Genomic DNA, 18,192 nt, shown 5'->3' with positions numbered 1-18,192 from the left:
TATTGACTCCTAATCTAGAAATTGTAAACAATATGTAATAATTGGATTGAGTTACTGCTTTCCCTAACGTGTAGTTCCAGCCATTTAGAACTGATGAGTTAAAAATGCCAATAAATTTGCTATTGTCTATGCATGTGATTACATCATCCAGTTATATATGTCACTGAAGCAACAAGTCTGTGAATTTGGCTTTGTTTGAAATCCAAACCGGGTGTTTGCAGCGTGGCAATAAAACAAATTCCAGAGTGATGAAGCTTTTTACCCAGAGGAAGAAATAAAATGACATCCAACACTAACCCCTCTGAGGGTCACTTGAGGTAATATTAAATATTTTGTCTTCTTTATGGAGCTATGGTTAAGAATGATGTGTCATTTTTGTTTTACCAAAAACATTCCTATAAATTGTTGCACAGACAAAACTAAGGATAATGTACATACAATCACCAGCCACTTTATTTCACTTCTTTGCCTGATTCACAACCAGTATCCAGCCAACAGTGGGTTTACGGTCATATGGTCAGAAATTGACCAGCGCTTAAGTGTCCGCGCCTACTTTGAGCGTGCATTCACTAATCAGTAACTAGAAGGCGGTGAATGTATTGTCACTGCAACCCACGTGATCCAGACTCCCTTCTCTTCATGGAAAATCCCAGACGGCCTCCCCTTCGATCTTGCCTCTCTACTGCCCTCTGCAGGATGTACTGCTGCAGGCTAAACTCCACTTGCACTAGGATTACCAAGGCGATTGTCAGCTGCAGTCACTGCCATGGCAGTGCTTGGTGTATACGCACACTGCACTGACGATCAGACCAAATAAGGGGAGCCCTGCTGGTGCTGATGCCCTTTAAATCACACTATACAATTTATGCAGACAAGAGGGACCTTGCTAGAAGTTAAATTCCATGAAAAGAAAGAAAGGCATTTCAATCATTTAATGTTTTATTTTAATAAATAAATTCAAAACAACATGGCAATAGTGAACATGTTGAAAAGGCACTTGAAATTAAAGACTCAAGCTAGCATTTGACGCATCCTGGATAGTGTAATACTGTTATTTTCAAGATGTCTCTCAAATATCAGTTACTTGTCTTCAGTAAAACAAATGCAGGATATTCAATCTTACATTTTGCATACAATGAATGATACCTTTAAACAGAAGTGGACAGATTCAGAAAGTAAATGTCTTCCTTAGGATTTTGTTCCAACCTTATAGTTTTGAGATCAAGCCACCAGGTGGAATTAAATAGTGGAATCAACTGGACAACACAATCGCAAGAATTTTATATTCTAAACCTGAACATCTACATCTCTACCTGCAAATCTGACTTTGCCACAAAAAAAATAAAACAAAAATAAAAGCACACAACCATGTACCATGAAGTTGTCTTCCACAAGTCCAAGTATGATTTTTGGTAAAAATTATACCAGTGATTTCAAACCAATTACTTACGCAAATGCAGAGTTTACATTTTAATGCCTAGGTTTCTGAATTGAACTTCAGATGTGTGAGCTGTTACAATCTCGTAGTACTCCATTTTCTATTCAGTTTCAGTGATGGCCAATTTATCATTATGTGATAATCAGACAAAAGAAAAGTCAAGTGGTTCTTGAGGCCCAGCTAAAATGGGTCTATATCAGAAGGAAATGGGTATGCATATATTCATTCTCTATATCAAAGTGAATTGGCCAGTTATGAGCTTATCTACTAAAATATGAATTGTTTATTGTATAGGCATCAATAACCATACTCCATACTGACCATTATAGAAAGATGACTTTCTGCAGGGAGAAATTCCAGAGTCTATTATCCATCAATTTCTCAACATAAACCATACAGAAAGGTACAGAAAGGTGCCATTTTAAATTAAACCACCTTAAAGGATTTACAAATAGGCACAGAACCGAACATCACTATGTTCAGAATTAACAAACATCTGATAAAATAACATCATAAGAAAGTCTGTAAAATTGCCTGATACATGGTAAGCATGTATCTATGGATTCACTGGCATAATATTAAGATAATATTAAAAAATAATAACAGTACCCTGATTGTCAGGAGTGTCAGACCATTAACGGGATGGAACACTTATTCTGACACAGTAAAATGCAGCATAATGGCTAATCAGGATTTACAGAGCTGCCTGTACAGAGGTTCAGCATGACCAAAGCAATTTATTACTAATGTATGGGTGCAGACCATGACTTCCATTAATCTTACAGATTAAGGAATGAATGTGGAGCTATAGAAAAACTGACAACTTAGGCCAGAGTTCAAGGCAACTCCTGCTTTAGACTAGGAAGTTAGCTAGGTGGGAGGAGTTTCACGCCTGGACTCTGCCCCAAATTTCAGTTATTACATAACATTTATCCATTTATCTTAGGAAATGTTTTCTTGTTTGATTATCTTCAAAAGGTATGTGTCACTGAATCAAAGCTTTGAATGAAATGCCTTCAAAGCACTGGGAAAACTCAAAGCATCTATGTCTGTCCTGCGTAAGGAGAAGGGAAGCGTATGAACAGTACTCAGAACAAGAAAAATGCAAATGAAAAGTCTGTACAAACTGTACACATTTCACAATGAGACACATAAGAGGAGACACAAATGTGGTGTGTCCTAATGCAGTGCTATGATATAAAAAATGCACATTTCTAAAAAAAAAATATGAAAAAAAAAATGGGTGAAACATTTAAAAGTCAAATTATGAATACTGTTAAGTACACAGTGGTGGGGGCACTCATTATTTGCCTTCATACTTGGGATTGACCACAGTTGTAACTGCACTCTTGTAGATCGGGTTTTCTCCCTGTAAACAGGATCAAATAGCCACATGAAAAACAGACAGAAAAATATTAATATATATTTTTACAAATATTATTGTAAATGTTTTAACATTAATTTGAGTTAAAACAGGCAAATCAGAACACCAATTAGCTCATGCTGCAAAAAGAAACATAGTTGATAAATGCATACATTTTAATAACTGATATAAATAACTTAATATCTGATCATTCTTATAATTTTGAACTTCATTTCCAGAAAATTCCTAAAGACGAAAGTTCACTGAGGAATCCCACACACTCCTATACGTAACCTGCAAGTTTGTATTAGGTAACAAAAATAATGACAATTATGTTTTAAGGTGGTAAAAATAATAAGAGCAAAAAGAATGCATCACACAGAGAACCTCACACAGGGCACAAGACCATGCAGAGGGAGATGGGAAGGAATACACACTTAAAGAACTGCAGTTTTACGCCCATAGCTTGGATTCTGGAAGTTATTAATAGGACTCCTGTAAATTGGATTCTCTTGCTAAGAAGGGAAAGGGCACAGAAGTTGAAGGGAAGATGAAACAGGAAAGAGGAGATGATGACATGAAACACAAAAGCAAAGCCAGAACAGTGATAATGGGAGGTGAGGAGGAAAGATTAGACAAAAACAGATTCTGTGCCTCGAGAGTTGCTAAAATGTTTGAGTATGATAGGCATACATTGCTCTTTGCAAGACTGCGCCCGTTTCCTTTATTTAAGATACAGCGATAAAGAAATCTTCAGTACTGGTTCCTAGGAGGTCACATGTGGCCTAATGTGCGATGGAACCCAGAGCACTTAAGGTAATTGGCTCACCCTTTATCACAAGCTACGCAGGGCCTTTGAAGATGTTTTTAATCACAGTCACTAAGAGACAGAGTGGATTAACTAAAGCACACTGGGGCCTTTTGACTGTCATGAGAGATTTACTTTACTCCTGCTGCCCATGTCACTCGCATGGGAACCCTACACAACAGCGAAAAGAGGTGCTTATATTCAAGATTTATGCTCAAAAACTAGAAAGTTGGGTTGTGAAGGAATGATTGTTTCAGGATTTAAGGATAACCCAGGCATGAAGTTGTGGATGAAGTGTTGTTTCGTTTTTTTTCTTCATCATTTTGTGACTGTTTAGATTTGCATTGTTTAAACAGACTATTTGTTTCTAATCTTGCCCACTGCAGTCTTTCATTTCTGAACCGCAGAGGGCAGCACTGCACCACCCAGCCTCACTAGACCAATCTAAAAACAACCACACCTAGAAACAAACTCTCACAATCTAAAATGTCTCCCTCTGCTAGAAGCTAGCTGGGTGAAAGCAACTAGATATAAATGCTCTTTATTTATGCCCTTAATGATTCTAATTCTGTAATTAAAATAATTGACTGTAGTACACTAAATAAACCCGTTAGGTATAAATATCAAGCATTATTATAGTAGGGACTACAAAAATCCTCCTAAAGACTCCAATAAACCTTGAGTGAAACCTGACAGCAGAGGCGTTTCCTCACCGTGTCCCATTTGGCGTTCATTTTCTCCTTCTCAAACTTGGCAAACTCCCGGCGGTCATGGATGATCATCAGTAGTTTCCAGATGAGCAGAAGGGCCAGACCAATCAGCACGATTCCTGCCACCACTCCCGCCACAATGGGGATGATGTCAGGACCTGCCGGGCACTCTGATGAACAAAGAATTAAGGGGAACCAGAGGTCATACCCTCAGATCTGTGCCATGTTATTTATGTCTAGAATTTAGTGATTTCCATGTTGTGTATAAGGAAAACACTACCTTCCAATTTCACTATTCTGACTGAAGCTCAGAAATGTGGAAAAGGCGGAAAAGGCATGAATAAAGCAAAAATGAAATGATTTGTGAACTCCCACTCTCTTTCTTGAAAGGTTTCTTATCGATTAACCTTTCCAGATTTACCCAAGGTCTCCACGACATGGACCTCAGTGTTGTTATTGACGGCGTAGGTGTAGTAGAACCAGCAGTCGTTGGCATCTCGCTCCTTGCAGTGCATGAGAGGGAAGGTCTGCACAGGCTGCGGCAGCTTATCCCGGTCCTTCACCTTGATTAGGGTGAAGTAGTTACAGTCTCGCTCGCATGTGTCCTTCTTCTCTCCTGTGCCAAAGGCTCGACACTGCACACAAGCCCTGTGAAAAGACGAGCTATGCGTTACCCATATGATCGCAATTAACTCGCATGTTGTAATGCATAAATGGGGTCATACCCAGACCTCTTTCACAATTTCACGCCCAGAATCCTTTGAAATTTATGTCTGACAGAGGACAACCCCTTGGGCACCGCTCCAAAAGGCTCTCCATGCTTACTTGTGTTCAGTGCAGACTCCTGGACAGGTGGGGCAGATCTCACAGGTGGGTCCCTGGAACTTGGGGTCGGTACATCTGCAGGTGCCGCATTCACAGATGCCTCTGCCGTTACATATCTGGTTGTTGGAGGCCAGACATGTGGAGGTGTCCAGAGAGCAGTCACACGCACTTCCGGTGTAGTTAGCATCACAGACGCACACTCTGCATTCGCAGCGCCCATGGCCTGCGGAGAGAGAGAGAGAGAGAGAGAGAGTGGGAGTAGTGGGAATAAGGCTCCATCCCCATTAACTATAACCCAATATCAGCCAGCTGCCATGCTCCACAGAGCGTACCTCCACATAGCTTGTTGTTGGAGCGGTCGCAGTTGAAGTTGTCGCACTCGCAGTACTTGCCGCTGTAGTACTCCTCGGGGTTGTCCCTCTTCTTACACTCACACTTCCCACACACACACTCGCCGTTGTTGCTGCACAGGTCCGTGCTGTTGTCCTTGCGGCAGTTGCGGTCCAGGTCCTCGCTGGACACCTCGTCTCTGCGGCACTCGCAGTCGCGGCCGACGCGACCCTTCTTGCACCTGAGGAAAGGAGAGAGGAGGAGGAGGAGAGAGGAGGAGGAGAGCGCCTTCACTCGGAGCACGACGCACAGCAGCCACGCCGTGTAGGACGCACGAGCGCGTTTCTAGTGAGCCGAAAAAGAAAGAAAAAGCCCCACACTGACGAAGTGAATGTTGCCAGCATTCGACAGCAACTGAAAACAGATCTGTGAAAACACACCTGCAGGCTCCACACTCGAAGGTGCCGTTGCCGTAATGGCAGAGGTCCTTGCTCACAATTCCATCCTTCTGACACTCGCAGTCACAGATGAAGCCGAGTCTGATCTCCACTTCTTCCGTAAAGCCTAGAGGTCTGATCTTTATGCTCTCAGACTTGCTATGTTTGGGGCAGCCCTGAGCAGTGACGTTTATGCTGAAGGAGACCTGGTGTCACAAAACGGGTGCAATTTCGATTAAAATAACCTAGGACTGTGTGTTCTAAGTTGACATGTTAATAAATGCACTCGTTGTGACAAATGAAAAGAATAATTTTTTCCTCAATTTTTCTCCTCATGACAGCAATGATTCCAAACACACAATCTACACTGAGAATAATCCAGCTCCTGGCACACACTCAGAAAAGCAGATGTGCCAGAAGTGTGAATTTGCGAGGACTGGTTTGATCATCACTGCTCTGAATAAGCCTTTATACTTGCCAGATTCTTACCTCATCTCCAATGGATATGTTGGAGCATTTCCGTCCGTCCTCTCCAGTACTGACCAGCCCGTTTTTGCAACGAGATTGGTATGCGATGGTCACTCCTTCAGGCAACTTACTGTTCTCCAGAATAACCTCTGAGGACAAAGACTGAAGCACAGAGAGACAAAGAGACAGACAGACAGACAGACAGACAGGCAAGACAGAGACACAAAGAGACAGACAGACAGACAGACAGACAGACAGACAAGACAAGACAGACACTCAGAGACAGACAGAGAGACAGACAAGAGAGAGACACAAAGAGACAGACAGACAGACAGACAAGACAGAGACACTCAGAGACAGACAGACAAACACACACACACACACACACACACACACACACACACAGACACACAAAGAGAAAGAGACAGAGAGATTTAAACCAAGACCTGATTCTGTCACTGCATCAAACTTTAAGTGAGTTTTTGGCATGAGCATCCAAGGAAATGTGGCATTTGCTATAAATGTCATTAGAAATGTGAGCTTTGACCAGATATTTGACATTCTGGTTTTCCCCCCCCCCCCATCTGAATTATTTTTTGCTAGTTCTCCCCACCAACCACCTAGTCATGCAACTGGGGGTGGACATTTGAAAATTGTTTAATGGGCCGTGGCTTATGGACTGAACATGTTGGCTGTTATCGAGCAAATACCCTTAGCCATATGAACTCTAAAAGCTACATAAACACCCTGACAGGGTCAAAGCTCTTTACTCTGTGCAACCCGTGCTGAACTCAGGGCTGAAATCTCAGTGTAGGAGCAAAAGACAAAGACGGTGCATTAGTCAGCATTTTAAAATACTCTTCAAAGTATGATTTAGTAGTTGAGAACTTCAACTTATATGATATACTCACATTGTAGGCATCAATAATAAGGTTGATTACATTGCTGGAGTTTGCTGACAAAGTTCCCACTGCAGATTTTGGAATGAGGTTTTTCAATTCCTGTGGAAGATGGGAAAAATAACCCATAAAAATGGTGTTTGGGAGTATGCCACGGAATGTAGACAAATATAAAAAAATGAAGTCTAGAACAGTCTAAAAGGGAGTTTGTTTTATAACAGACCCATTTAGCCAGGAATGCTAAATGGTGACACTGGAGTGTGGTGAAAGTCAAGCCTGGAGCTATTTTTAGCATTATGGCTATCCAAATTCGCAAAGAGGCAAAGCACACTGCGGGGAGGACTCAGTGAGAATATAATGGTGATTATTATCAGATTTATTTAGCTCCACAAAGAGAGATGGGAAGCTCAGTAGGCAGAAGGGCTGGTCTTATCTATAGATTACAGTGAAAAAGAAGGCTAAGGCCAAGGGGATATTTTTATAGACTTCAAAAGGCTGAACCAGCCGTCTTCCAACCAAACAGTGGGAAGGATTTTAATCTGGCGAAAAAGAAAACTCCAGAAACATCCACATGAAATTTTAAACCTAGGAACCAGTGGAAACACACAAACGCACGGGCACACAGTGTTCTCGCTGTGGCAACCTACTTTATAAACAGGTTGAAATTCCTCTGTGACGGCAAAGATGGTTTGGATGTTATTGTCACTCAGTTTTTGCACCAAATGGGCTATGGATGGGTAGTCCTGTCAAATAAATAAATCAATAAATGAATAAGCAATCGGCTGAAATTTGATAAGCATGCAAAAGGTTTTTTACAACACAGAAGTAACAACATCCAGTACGCACATAATGGTGACTCATAGTATACATGTTGTTCTCTAGGTGGCATTTGCCATCGTTGGGAAGCACAATTCCACCCAGTTTTCCATCTCCAGCAAAGTGGAAACCAGCGTCTGTGGAAAACACCAGCAAACGCGTGACGTTTCTCCAGCCAATATGCTCCTGTGAGGGGCAGTGGAGAAGGAAATGAGAAAGGCGCACAGCCAAAGAGCGCAGCTACACAACCCTTATACTCAACATATTCTAAAAGAGAAAGTAACAGCCCTTCTATGAAAAAAACCACCACATTATTTTTAACAGCTCTCTCTGACACTTTTAAATAATACATTTCCCTTTCCATTCAACCAATGTACTTAAATGTATTTAACAATACCTTCAGGTAATGAATGAAAACAATAACTGAATTAATAAAAATATGAATAAAAAAATAAATGAATTTAAAAAAATAACCATTCAGGCCTAAGTACTCCTCACTCACCCCACAGACGGCAACCTGCATGATGGCATCGAAGCCTCCCTCTGGGGAGTCCAGGTTGCCAGAGATCTGCTGCTGGCCAACCAGAGTGTTGAACTGCTTCCCGTTGCTGGTGAGCTTCAGCACGTTCTTGTAGCTGAACGGGCTGGTGCAGTTCTGGTCCCCCGTGCAGGGATTTAGCAGCTTGGCAGGTGTGGTGCTGATGTACGGCATCACCGTCTTCTCCACGAACGAGCCGAAACCTGACAGATGGGTCATAGGTTTCTGGAGCTTTAGAGATTATAACCCTCGATATGCACATATGTGGCCAAATGTATTATTTGGGAAAAATCTTACTTTGGTTTTTATTTATACACAGTGTAGCATCAAAGACCAGAATATAAGAATAATATTTTTTCTGTTCCTAATTTCTTTACAGGAATTTTAAACAAAAACAGTGTGTTAAATGTTTTTCTTTTATCATCATAGTAGTCAATGACTCTTAGGATATATATCAAATTTAAACATTTTTTTAAAACAAAACAAAACAAAACAAAAAAAAACAAAAAAAAACCACCACCACACACCAATTCGAAAGTCAGATGTGATCTTGGACATCTCCAGCATCAGGCTTGTGCCCAGGTTTTTGACATTTTCCAAGTCATCCTTCATGGAGTAGGACAGGTCCATAAGATAATACAGGTCTATGGGATAATCCTCCGCCCTTTTGAACTTCAGATTAATTGTCTGGGCTTCCCCTACAGGAAGGAAAACGCAATCTTATTCACTATGAACATGCACAGTACTTTTAACACTTGCACCGCAAGTTCTAGGGCTGCGCTGTATGAGCCTCGACCGCAGCAGCAAGTCTGGCCTGTAGCCTCCGGTCAGCCGTACCAGATCGCAGGCTGAGGGCGAGTTTCTGGGGCTGGATCTGGGTGATGTCCTCCGGCTTCAGCTTCTCGCCCCCTTTCTTGCGGTTGGTGACGGGCTTGTTTCGGAGGATCCGCTGGCTCCCTCGAGGGTTCTCGATCTTGGTGGCCATGCAGCCTCTTTTCTTCAGAGAGTCGAGCTCATCGCAGCGGGCTGAGGTGGGTTCGCCCTGTTTCAGGAAGTCCTGCAAGGAGGGGGCAGTAAACAGCGCATGCGTGTACAGTGGCATGGTCAGGACGTGGTCAGGTGTGGAAGAACTAAAGCGCAGGCTAAAGTGTGACACGATATGCTGAGTGTAATCCACTGGTTTCTCAAAAAAGGCCAGAAAGAACCATGCAACACATCCATTAGTATCTAGGAAATTAGGTGAAGTGCTGTACTGACCACCACGTACTGTGATTGCTGTCACAAGGACAGCTGTATTAATAGATACATGCTAGTCACGTAAAAGAAGCTACAAATAGATTGTTCCTTTTTTTTTCTTGGTTTCCCTTTTCTCTAAATATCACTTGTTCTTTCCCTTATATAGGCTTTACTGAACCAGCCATCGCTCTGGTCCTTCCTGCAGGTAGATGGTACTGCTGGATGAGAAAGCGACTGACAAGGTGACCTTTTTGGGGGTTGTTTACAACCTACGATCTAAACAACCGATCTCCGCTGTCGCTCATTGGCACTTTCTTCTTGCCATCAACAAGTCGTCTGATCCCACACTTTTTTGGTGCATACGAACAGTTTGATGTTTAAATTAATTGACTAATGGCCATCATCTCTGGACGGCCCCTGTTCTGTGTCTGGCATTGTGCCCACATGGGCCCCCGTGCTAGGGAGCAGTTGCCCTGGCTACTATGGCACAGAGAAAAATAAGGGTCACTACTAACTGGCAACTGATAACTAAATTGAATTCCACCTGGGGAACAGGCTGGGGTTTTTTTTTTCTCTCTAATTGGCATGAAGGAGGGGTTTTTCCACCCAGTCTGGGTGGTGGGAATTTAAAATGTTATTCCTAAGGAATAAAAAAAGGGGGATGGTTAGAGTTTCCTGCAATATGACTCCTTTTTCTGTACAGTAGTCTTTCTATCCAGCAGTATTAAAAGATCTGTCATGTTAGCATGTCTATTCTTAGATAAGTGATAGGCCATATCAAAAATGGCTTGAGCTAGTGATGGCTCTCTCATTATGGATTGTGAATATTCTATATGAACATGTTGCACTTGCTATGTCATTTACATATTATATATACTCTTGTATCTCTGACTAAAAGGTGCACACTTCTCAGCATCTCTAACTCTGCGCCATTTTGAAATGCGCTACGGGGTCCTGAGAAAGGATATCCAGACCAGCCGAGGCAATGGTGGGACCAGAGGGACAGGGTAAGAAAAATAGGGAACTTTTCCTTACAGACTGCTTGTCTAATTTTAATGCCGTTTCATTTATGGGTTTATGATAATCATTATCATAAACCATGTTGTCCATAGTTACGGAAGATACTTTGTGATGAATGTGTCCATTGCTCAGGATCAAACAGTGCAGCTGGACACTAAAAAGGCTGTGAGAGGCTGCTGCTTTCTTGATCCCATCGAAACCACACAAAACTGGAAAATGCTGCTGGGACATTCACTTCCACCACAACACCCAACATTTCAAGAATGGAGCAACCTGGTTCAAGCCGCGTTTCTGCCATTGGGCCTTCTAATACCACGTTAACTCCTTCGGCAACTGCTACTAACTGCATATGACCTCTGTTCATTTGACCTTTGTTGTTATTGTGCACTGGGTGTTAAAAGTAAAACATGAGATTTGTGTGAGCATGCGCCTGTGTGAACAGTTCTGTGTAAGACAGGACAGCATAGTATGGCATACAAGCGGTGAAAAACACAAACATTACAAATGACTTAAGTGGCCAAACTGCTGGGTTATCAAGCATGAATCAAATTCTCCCTATGTTTGTTTTTTAAGCAGCAAAAGAAAACTCAAATCAAAACAAACACCACAGAGGCACGTGCACAAGCTGCACTCACCGTATCCGTGCACCACCCACACTTGGCGCCTGCCTGGATGCAGTCGCCGCACGACTCCGCATTAGCCTTGATGCACTCGTTCCCTTCTGTGCAAAACAAAAGCGAGGGGCAGAAGTTTCAGAAACGCCAATTATGAGGAACCAAAAAAGAAAGAAAAAAAAAAAAGAAGCCGTCAATGAGCACCGGCTCTCACTCCCGCATGAGTCACTGGATCTGAAACTCCGTGGTCATCAGTAATTGAAGCCAGAGATGGTCTCTGCCATGTTTTCCATTATGTGTAGTGCTCCAGTTCAGCCTAGGTGAAGTTATAACTTCTGGATAATAACATGACTACATCCCACTGAAACAGGGTTTTGCTCTCACTGAGGGACAGTTTATAAATGATAATATTAAACTCCATTTTGATTCAACTAAAGGGAATAGGATTGCACAGCAATAGAAAAGTACAACAGTAACATTCCTTTTAGGCTTCACCTCAATTTAAAGTGGAAAGAGTGGAAAGTGAAATTTGAATCAAGTTACCTGGCTGAGCACTGCTGTAGCACGCAACTCCTAACAATGCTGATATGAAAAGTAGTTTAAGGTCCATCTGAAACACACAAAAAGCAAAGAAAAGCAATGTTTAGAAAGCAGCAAATGAAAAATAGCATCTTTATTACGTCTGTGAAATAATGGTGGACATGACCAATATTCTCAATATTGTACTTTTTGAACAAAAATACATTTATGACTTAGGAGTTTGTATGTTCACAAATAGCTTTGGCATGCCTTATGACGAACTACTTTGTAAGTCTTGCGAGGTCAAAAGGCTTTTCTATTCTGAGGCTTTGGGCCAGAGGATCCAGAGGGCTAATTTCACTGCAGACCTCTCTTATATGGCATTCCTAGCCATGGCAGCCAGCGATCTCTTGTGTCAGGCTGCATCCCACTGGCTCCTGCCTCTGACACAAATAAGTCACGTTCTTTTAGCACAGAGGTCTTACTACCAAAAAAAAACTGCAAAGAATGAACTTTGCTGAACTGATTTAGTTATGCATGCTCTGGGTTCTGGGTTTCACAGATTCTACAAAAATAGTTTCTGCTAGGACTTGTGCATTTTAGAATGTTTGTATATTTGTTTACCTGCAGCATCAAATCACAGTGGTCCATTTTCCTTGCTTTAGAGGACATGTGAGCATGTGCCACTCCCCTAAATAATAAAGGTCCATTTGATACAAGAGCATGTGTTTGGCATTATATCCTCCCTTACTACCCTCTCATGCCAGCACTCAAATTCAGACCTCTCAGAGGACTTGGATGTTACACAAATGGCTCTCCTTTCAGGTAAAGCATTATTGATTTCTGATGCATACAGGTCTTCATGACCACTCAGGTCTGGGAATCATTCTTAGGCTCCTCATATCAAAGCTCTGTGATAGTGGGAACAAGCACATGGAATGCCATATGCCACACATGCATGAATGTGTGTAGGACAAAATACTGCAGCATTTGTCTTCAATGGCTAATACATTTTTTTTTAATCCAAAAGGAGATGACTAAATATTAAATGGTCAATATGCCCCTTTTTTGCACATTGTATAATGACATAAAATTTAACAGATAAAAATGTAAATATACAAAAATAAGAATGTATTTTTAAACAAATCAAACAAACCTAAGTAATCAAACAGATGCATGTCAAATTTCAGGTTCCATGGACTCAATCAGCAGCCCACGTCAATAGGATCAACTGAAACTCATTCATATGATGACACACACCCATTATAAATGCAAGGCGCACAATGGAAGGAGAGACCAGCATTATAATGACAAAAAGACACTGTAAATGCTGGTAGGCTTGCGGTACTTCGGAATTGCATGGTGTGTCTGAAGGCGCAGTCATGAAGCTGGGCTGGCAGCCACAGCGAGGCCTGGCAGGGGGCAGAACAGGAGGGATGCATGGGGTGAGTCTGAAGGCCCTGCCCCCTCACTAATCACAGAGCATGTGGTTCACATTAGCAGCCAATAGGCCGACGCGAGGCAGCTCCCGAGGAATTCGACCCTGTTGCGCACGGCCTTCGGGCACAAGAGAGTTACTGTTTTTAACCCGCCGGCCACAGAGTGTGGCCTTTTTAAATTCCCACTGGGAAGAGAACTGCTGTGGCAAATTATTTTAAACAAATTATGGAAAAAAATACAAAACCTTTCTGGATATGGAGTTTAGTGACTGCGCTGTGCAATTTGAACAGTGAAAATGTCTTTTATAAACATTCGTTCCATATAATTATGTTTACAAAACACGTTGCTGGTATTTACCAAACAAACAATCTAACCTGCTCTTTAAAATGGATCAGTTGCTTTGAATGCATGTGTATCTGTGCCGAGTTGCACCTTTTGTTCATATATTGCTTACTGCCAGTTATATACAGAAGGCAGACAGGCTGTCGGGCAGTGAGACGAGATTAGATCATGCTTGTGACAGTATCCTCTGTGAGGTCACTTCCCATTACATTCTGACACCACACTGATGCTATTACCATCAGCTACACACTGACTGTAAATGCAGTCCATACGGCAGTGCACAAAATTGGAAAATGACCCAAGTGATTTAAGCGTTCTTGTAAGTGGTCAGGAAGGCAAATTGAAAAACTATGCTATTAAAATAACAAACAAACAACAAAAACAACTAAACTATGGAATAAGATAACACACAATCCTCAAGTTCTTCCATGTCTCACCTGACTGAGAAACCATATCTGGGGACAAGCAAATACAGATTCATCAAGAATAATTCAAATTAGAATCGCCTGGCCTTGGGCTGACAGTGAACCATGCATGCAAAGCACAAGCAAGGCATCAACTTCAGGCAAAAAAAAAAAGAAAAAAAAAAAAAAAAACCAGCTGGTTCTGATTTAGCGAAGCTAAGCAGCTGGAGAGAGGTATCTCATGGAAATTCTCCTCTGAGCAGGTCACGGAGACCTATGATACAAGATACACAGGAAGACCCACTTAGACTAGCTGAGAGTCTACTAAGATGAAAACATATCTGGTAATAGGACCTATACTCAGTGCATTCTGATTGAATGGTAATAGGTTTTTAAAAAAAAAACTTTCCTATGACCCATACATCTCCAGAGAAAGTACAGCATCAATTCAAATTACACCAATAATGATAAAGAGTCCATTTTATGTTTCTCTTCTCAGTTAAGAGTTATAAAGCACAAATGTCACTATATGCCAAAATTATTTTACCGGATAATGAGCATTAACATTGTAGGAGTGGATAATCCTACAACTGTGGAACTGTGTTAGAAATCACTAAACAAAGAAAATGCATCAGAAAAGTGATGAAGGAGCACATGGATTGATCTAACTCAGCAGTGTAAGGCCTACATCCAAGTTCATTGAAATGAACTTGGACAAACCAAGTGGAATGATCACGCAGGGGGGCCAGAACCTCAGACTAAGAAAAGCCAGTCCTATACAAGACTGGGAGAAGGGTCTTCTGAGGAGAGAAGAAGAAAAACAGGAAAGAGAGGCCCTGCACAGAACGACAGTGAAAATTCCGGCTAAATTTCAAAGCTATTTCCCGCTCACTCCTTCTCCCTCAGACTGGGAAAATGGAATCAGAATACACATAAATATCCTGTTCCACCTCTCCCATAAAGAGATATCTAAATACAAATCATGGGATAATACCCACTTTAACCAGGAGCGTCTAATGAGGTCCAAGTTGAAGTGGAACAACTTGCCCATAAAATAGCCCTGCCCTCTCTGTCTCTCTCCCGCTCACACACACGTTCACCTTCAGTGCTGTTCTTTTTTTAGATCTGTTTCTTGATCAACTATGATCGCCAAAAGGTGTCTTTTAGCTGAGATGAATGTCTACATCTCAAAACCAGTATCAAAACCATCAGCATATTGAAGTGATTTACATTCATTTGCATAAATTAGCATTAACAATTCTGTTGTTGACAGTATGTGCGAACACTTACAAACGCTCAACTAAGACAAACATAACACAATGTCGTGTAAGTGGTTATCAAATCAATATATTCTTGCTGTGAATCAAATTTTTAAAAATAGAAAAAGAAAATCTAAACTGTTCTAGGCTAGAACCTTTCTATCCACATAAAGGATTTTCTTTCTCGGAAAGCGATATCTCTGGAACTTCCGTGCGATCTCCCAGAGCTGCTCCTGCTTTTCCGCAATACCTAAACCATTTCTGTCTTTTGGCACCACATTCCATAAAGCAGAACCTCCATCATCTTTTACATGTTTACCTCTATTAGTGTGGTGGCATTGCTAAGTACAACTATAATAATAATTGCTAATAATCTGGTAATTTTAATACAAGCTTTAATAAGTATAATCAATTTCTCATTTTGACCCTATGCTTAGCCTTGATTCACTGACAACAAAGGTCAAACACCTATGGAGAAACTTTTGTGTGTGTTTTTGTATAATAATTGAACAATAAATATGCATTGTTTTCGGTCAAATGTTGAAAAATATTCATTGCTAACACCTTGTGATAAACTAAAACACTTTTTCATAGATTACAAAATGGTCAAGAAATTGGTTCTGAAAGAAAAGGGAGGAGCTGAATGCTGGCTTGGGTCTGGCCAATCATGCAACTGCTGAGTGAGCTTTCTTTCGCTAGCCCATTACTGAGAGGCGCACAGCCTGGCAAATGGCCAAAAGCCTTCTCAGAGAGGCAGGGAATTCAAAGGAGACACAGTCAGACATGTTCTCCAAGCTAAAACAAACTAAGTACAAGAGGGGCTCAATGACACAGCCAGACTGTTTCTAAGACAAAACGACTTGTAACCTTTTGGGTAGGGGTCCTTTGATTCCAAACACGTGGCCATAAAAAAAAATCAGAATGTGCGCTGGAATAAATCAGCGCCATCTCGTGTGTGGATTCTGCTTTAACGGAGTCCTGGCAAGGCCATTTCCATGATTTAAGATTCAGGAAGACAAGACATGGCAACCCGCCCATGTGTCCCTGTCATTAGGCAAGCAGCCAATTCATGGTGTTGAAAAGAGGAGAGAACGCAGGGAGAGAAACTGCTGGGAAGAAGATCCCTACAACAGGAAATTTAACATGTGAACCAAGCAAGATATCAGCTATGGCTGTACAGCAGCGGCCAGCCGAAGAGCATCCAGTGTGGTTTGTAATGACTGACAAAGGCAGAGGGTTAGTAGCCAATACAAGCCCTCAGGTCAGTAAATGACCCGCTGTCCTGTAATTTCTAACTCAAACTGAAATGGGTAGGAATGCTTTCAAATTAAAGATGACAGTCTAAACTTTGATCCTAAGCTATTTGAAATTCAAAGTGTACACAGCCAATGCAACAAAAAAGTGCTACCAGGTACCTTTTTTTGAAAAAGCTCACTGTGCATCATGAAAATGTACTGGGTATTCTTTTGTATACTGTATTTTCTTTCTGAATTCAGGTTTTTCTGTATGTCCTCTTGCATAATAATCAATTATTGCATATTAGATTTTGAATTTATTTTAATATGGATTAATTTAACTTGATATGTAAAGGTAACAAAAAAATGAATAAGTCTATTATGAATCAATGAGAAACCCCAATTAAACAAATAGCAATCCCCCAGTTTGTATTTACATGTATGGCATTTGACATTTGATATTTGGTATTTGTAGGTGTTTCATGGCAAACAGGCTCAGAACTCTTGCCGGTGGACATTTTGGGCCGATTAAAAACACCTTTCATCCAACTTTGCATATGCATAACGCACAAAACCATCCACCATTGTAAGGCCTCTCACACGCCTCATGTTGGGCCAGAGGACCCAGATGAATTTTATGTCTTTGTTAGACAGCAGAATTTACTCCAAGTTATTGCAGTTAGCATGTCTGCAGCACATGGAAATGCTATGTGGTGACTACCATGTTTTATAGCTCATCAGTGCTAACACAGACCATTATTATACAACAAAAAGTACTGTCCACAGCTGCCAAGAAGCCATTTCACGCATAACATTTGTCTGAGAGTATCGTGTGAAATGATAGAAATTAGACCACACTGCACTCAGAACATTCAAGTTATTACAAACTCATTTCAAGTTAACTTAGCATGCAACATCTTTCTGGCCCAAAAGAACATAGCCCACTTTTTGACCCACACGTCCTTTCCCATAGATGAACAGACATGTAACCATTTGATTGAACCTAAGATTAAACATGTCTGATGCTACAGTTTCCTGGGAACAAGAAAATACAGAAGCAATAAAAAAGGAAGACATTTACTCAACATCTGCCAAAAGTGTTGACAAGTCATACAGAATTTCTGCTTTTTTCCTGAACATGTCTCTGACCAACAAAACAATCATTCGTTTGTTTTATTTATATATATATATATATATATATATATATATATATATATATATATATATATATATATATATATATATATATATATATATATATATATATTACACAAAACCTCAGTTACACTGAATGAACGAAGGGGCATAAAATAATTTGGACTCATTTTCAGTAATTGTATAGAACATGATTTACAACAGCATACCATCAGAAGATCCTCTATATCCTCAAGTGAGTAGACACAACAAAACAACCCAAATACACAGAAATGCTGGAAGATGCTTTGTTAGGGTCCAGATTAGTTGGTACAGTTTGTTCAATAATGTACCATT

At 40.9% G+C, this 18,192-nt stretch overlaps 1 protein-coding gene across 2 annotated transcripts in view; it reads right to left on the bottom strand.

Annotated features, from left to right (window-relative positions):
* Positions 1-921: 921 nt before the first annotated feature.
* The window catches only part of itgb1a (integrin, beta 1a), a 19,620-nt gene continuing 2,349 nt past the window's right edge, over positions 922-18,192 (bottom strand). The window contains exons 2-17 of one of the 2 annotated variants that reach the window (XM_081696347.1): positions 12,046-12,112; positions 11,524-11,609; positions 9,470-9,689; positions 9,160-9,330; positions 8,597-8,835; positions 8,125-8,280; positions 7,926-8,021; positions 7,291-7,380; positions 6,401-6,541; positions 5,915-6,117; positions 5,477-5,715; positions 5,145-5,367; positions 4,741-4,967; positions 4,323-4,489; positions 3,239-3,316; positions 922-2,807 (exon numbers count right to left, since the gene is read on the bottom strand). In XM_081696347.1, coding sequence (XP_081552473.1) covers positions 3,239-3,316; positions 4,323-4,489; positions 4,741-4,967; positions 5,145-5,367; positions 5,477-5,715; positions 5,915-6,117; positions 6,401-6,541; positions 7,291-7,380; positions 7,926-8,021; positions 8,125-8,280; positions 8,597-8,835; positions 9,160-9,330; positions 9,470-9,689; positions 11,524-11,609; positions 12,046-12,112 — 2,403 coding nt within the window. In that variant the 3' untranslated portion in view covers positions 922-2,807. The remainder of the gene's footprint in view (positions 2,808-3,238; positions 3,317-4,322; positions 4,490-4,740; positions 4,968-5,144; positions 5,368-5,476; positions 5,716-5,914; positions 6,118-6,400; positions 6,542-7,290; positions 7,381-7,925; positions 8,022-8,124; positions 8,281-8,596; positions 8,836-9,159; positions 9,331-9,469; positions 9,690-11,523; positions 11,610-12,045; positions 12,113-18,192) is intronic. The other variant, XM_027005916.3, reaches the window with a different exon arrangement.

The sequence above is a fragment of the Electrophorus electricus genome, chromosome 14, assembly GCF_041902795.1.
Source record: "Electrophorus electricus isolate QZ-2024a chromosome 14, ASM4190279v1, whole genome shotgun sequence".
NCBI lineage: Eukaryota > Metazoa > Chordata > Actinopteri > Gymnotiformes > Gymnotidae > Electrophorus > Electrophorus electricus.
This window is presented reverse-complemented; position numbering and strand designations above follow the sequence as displayed.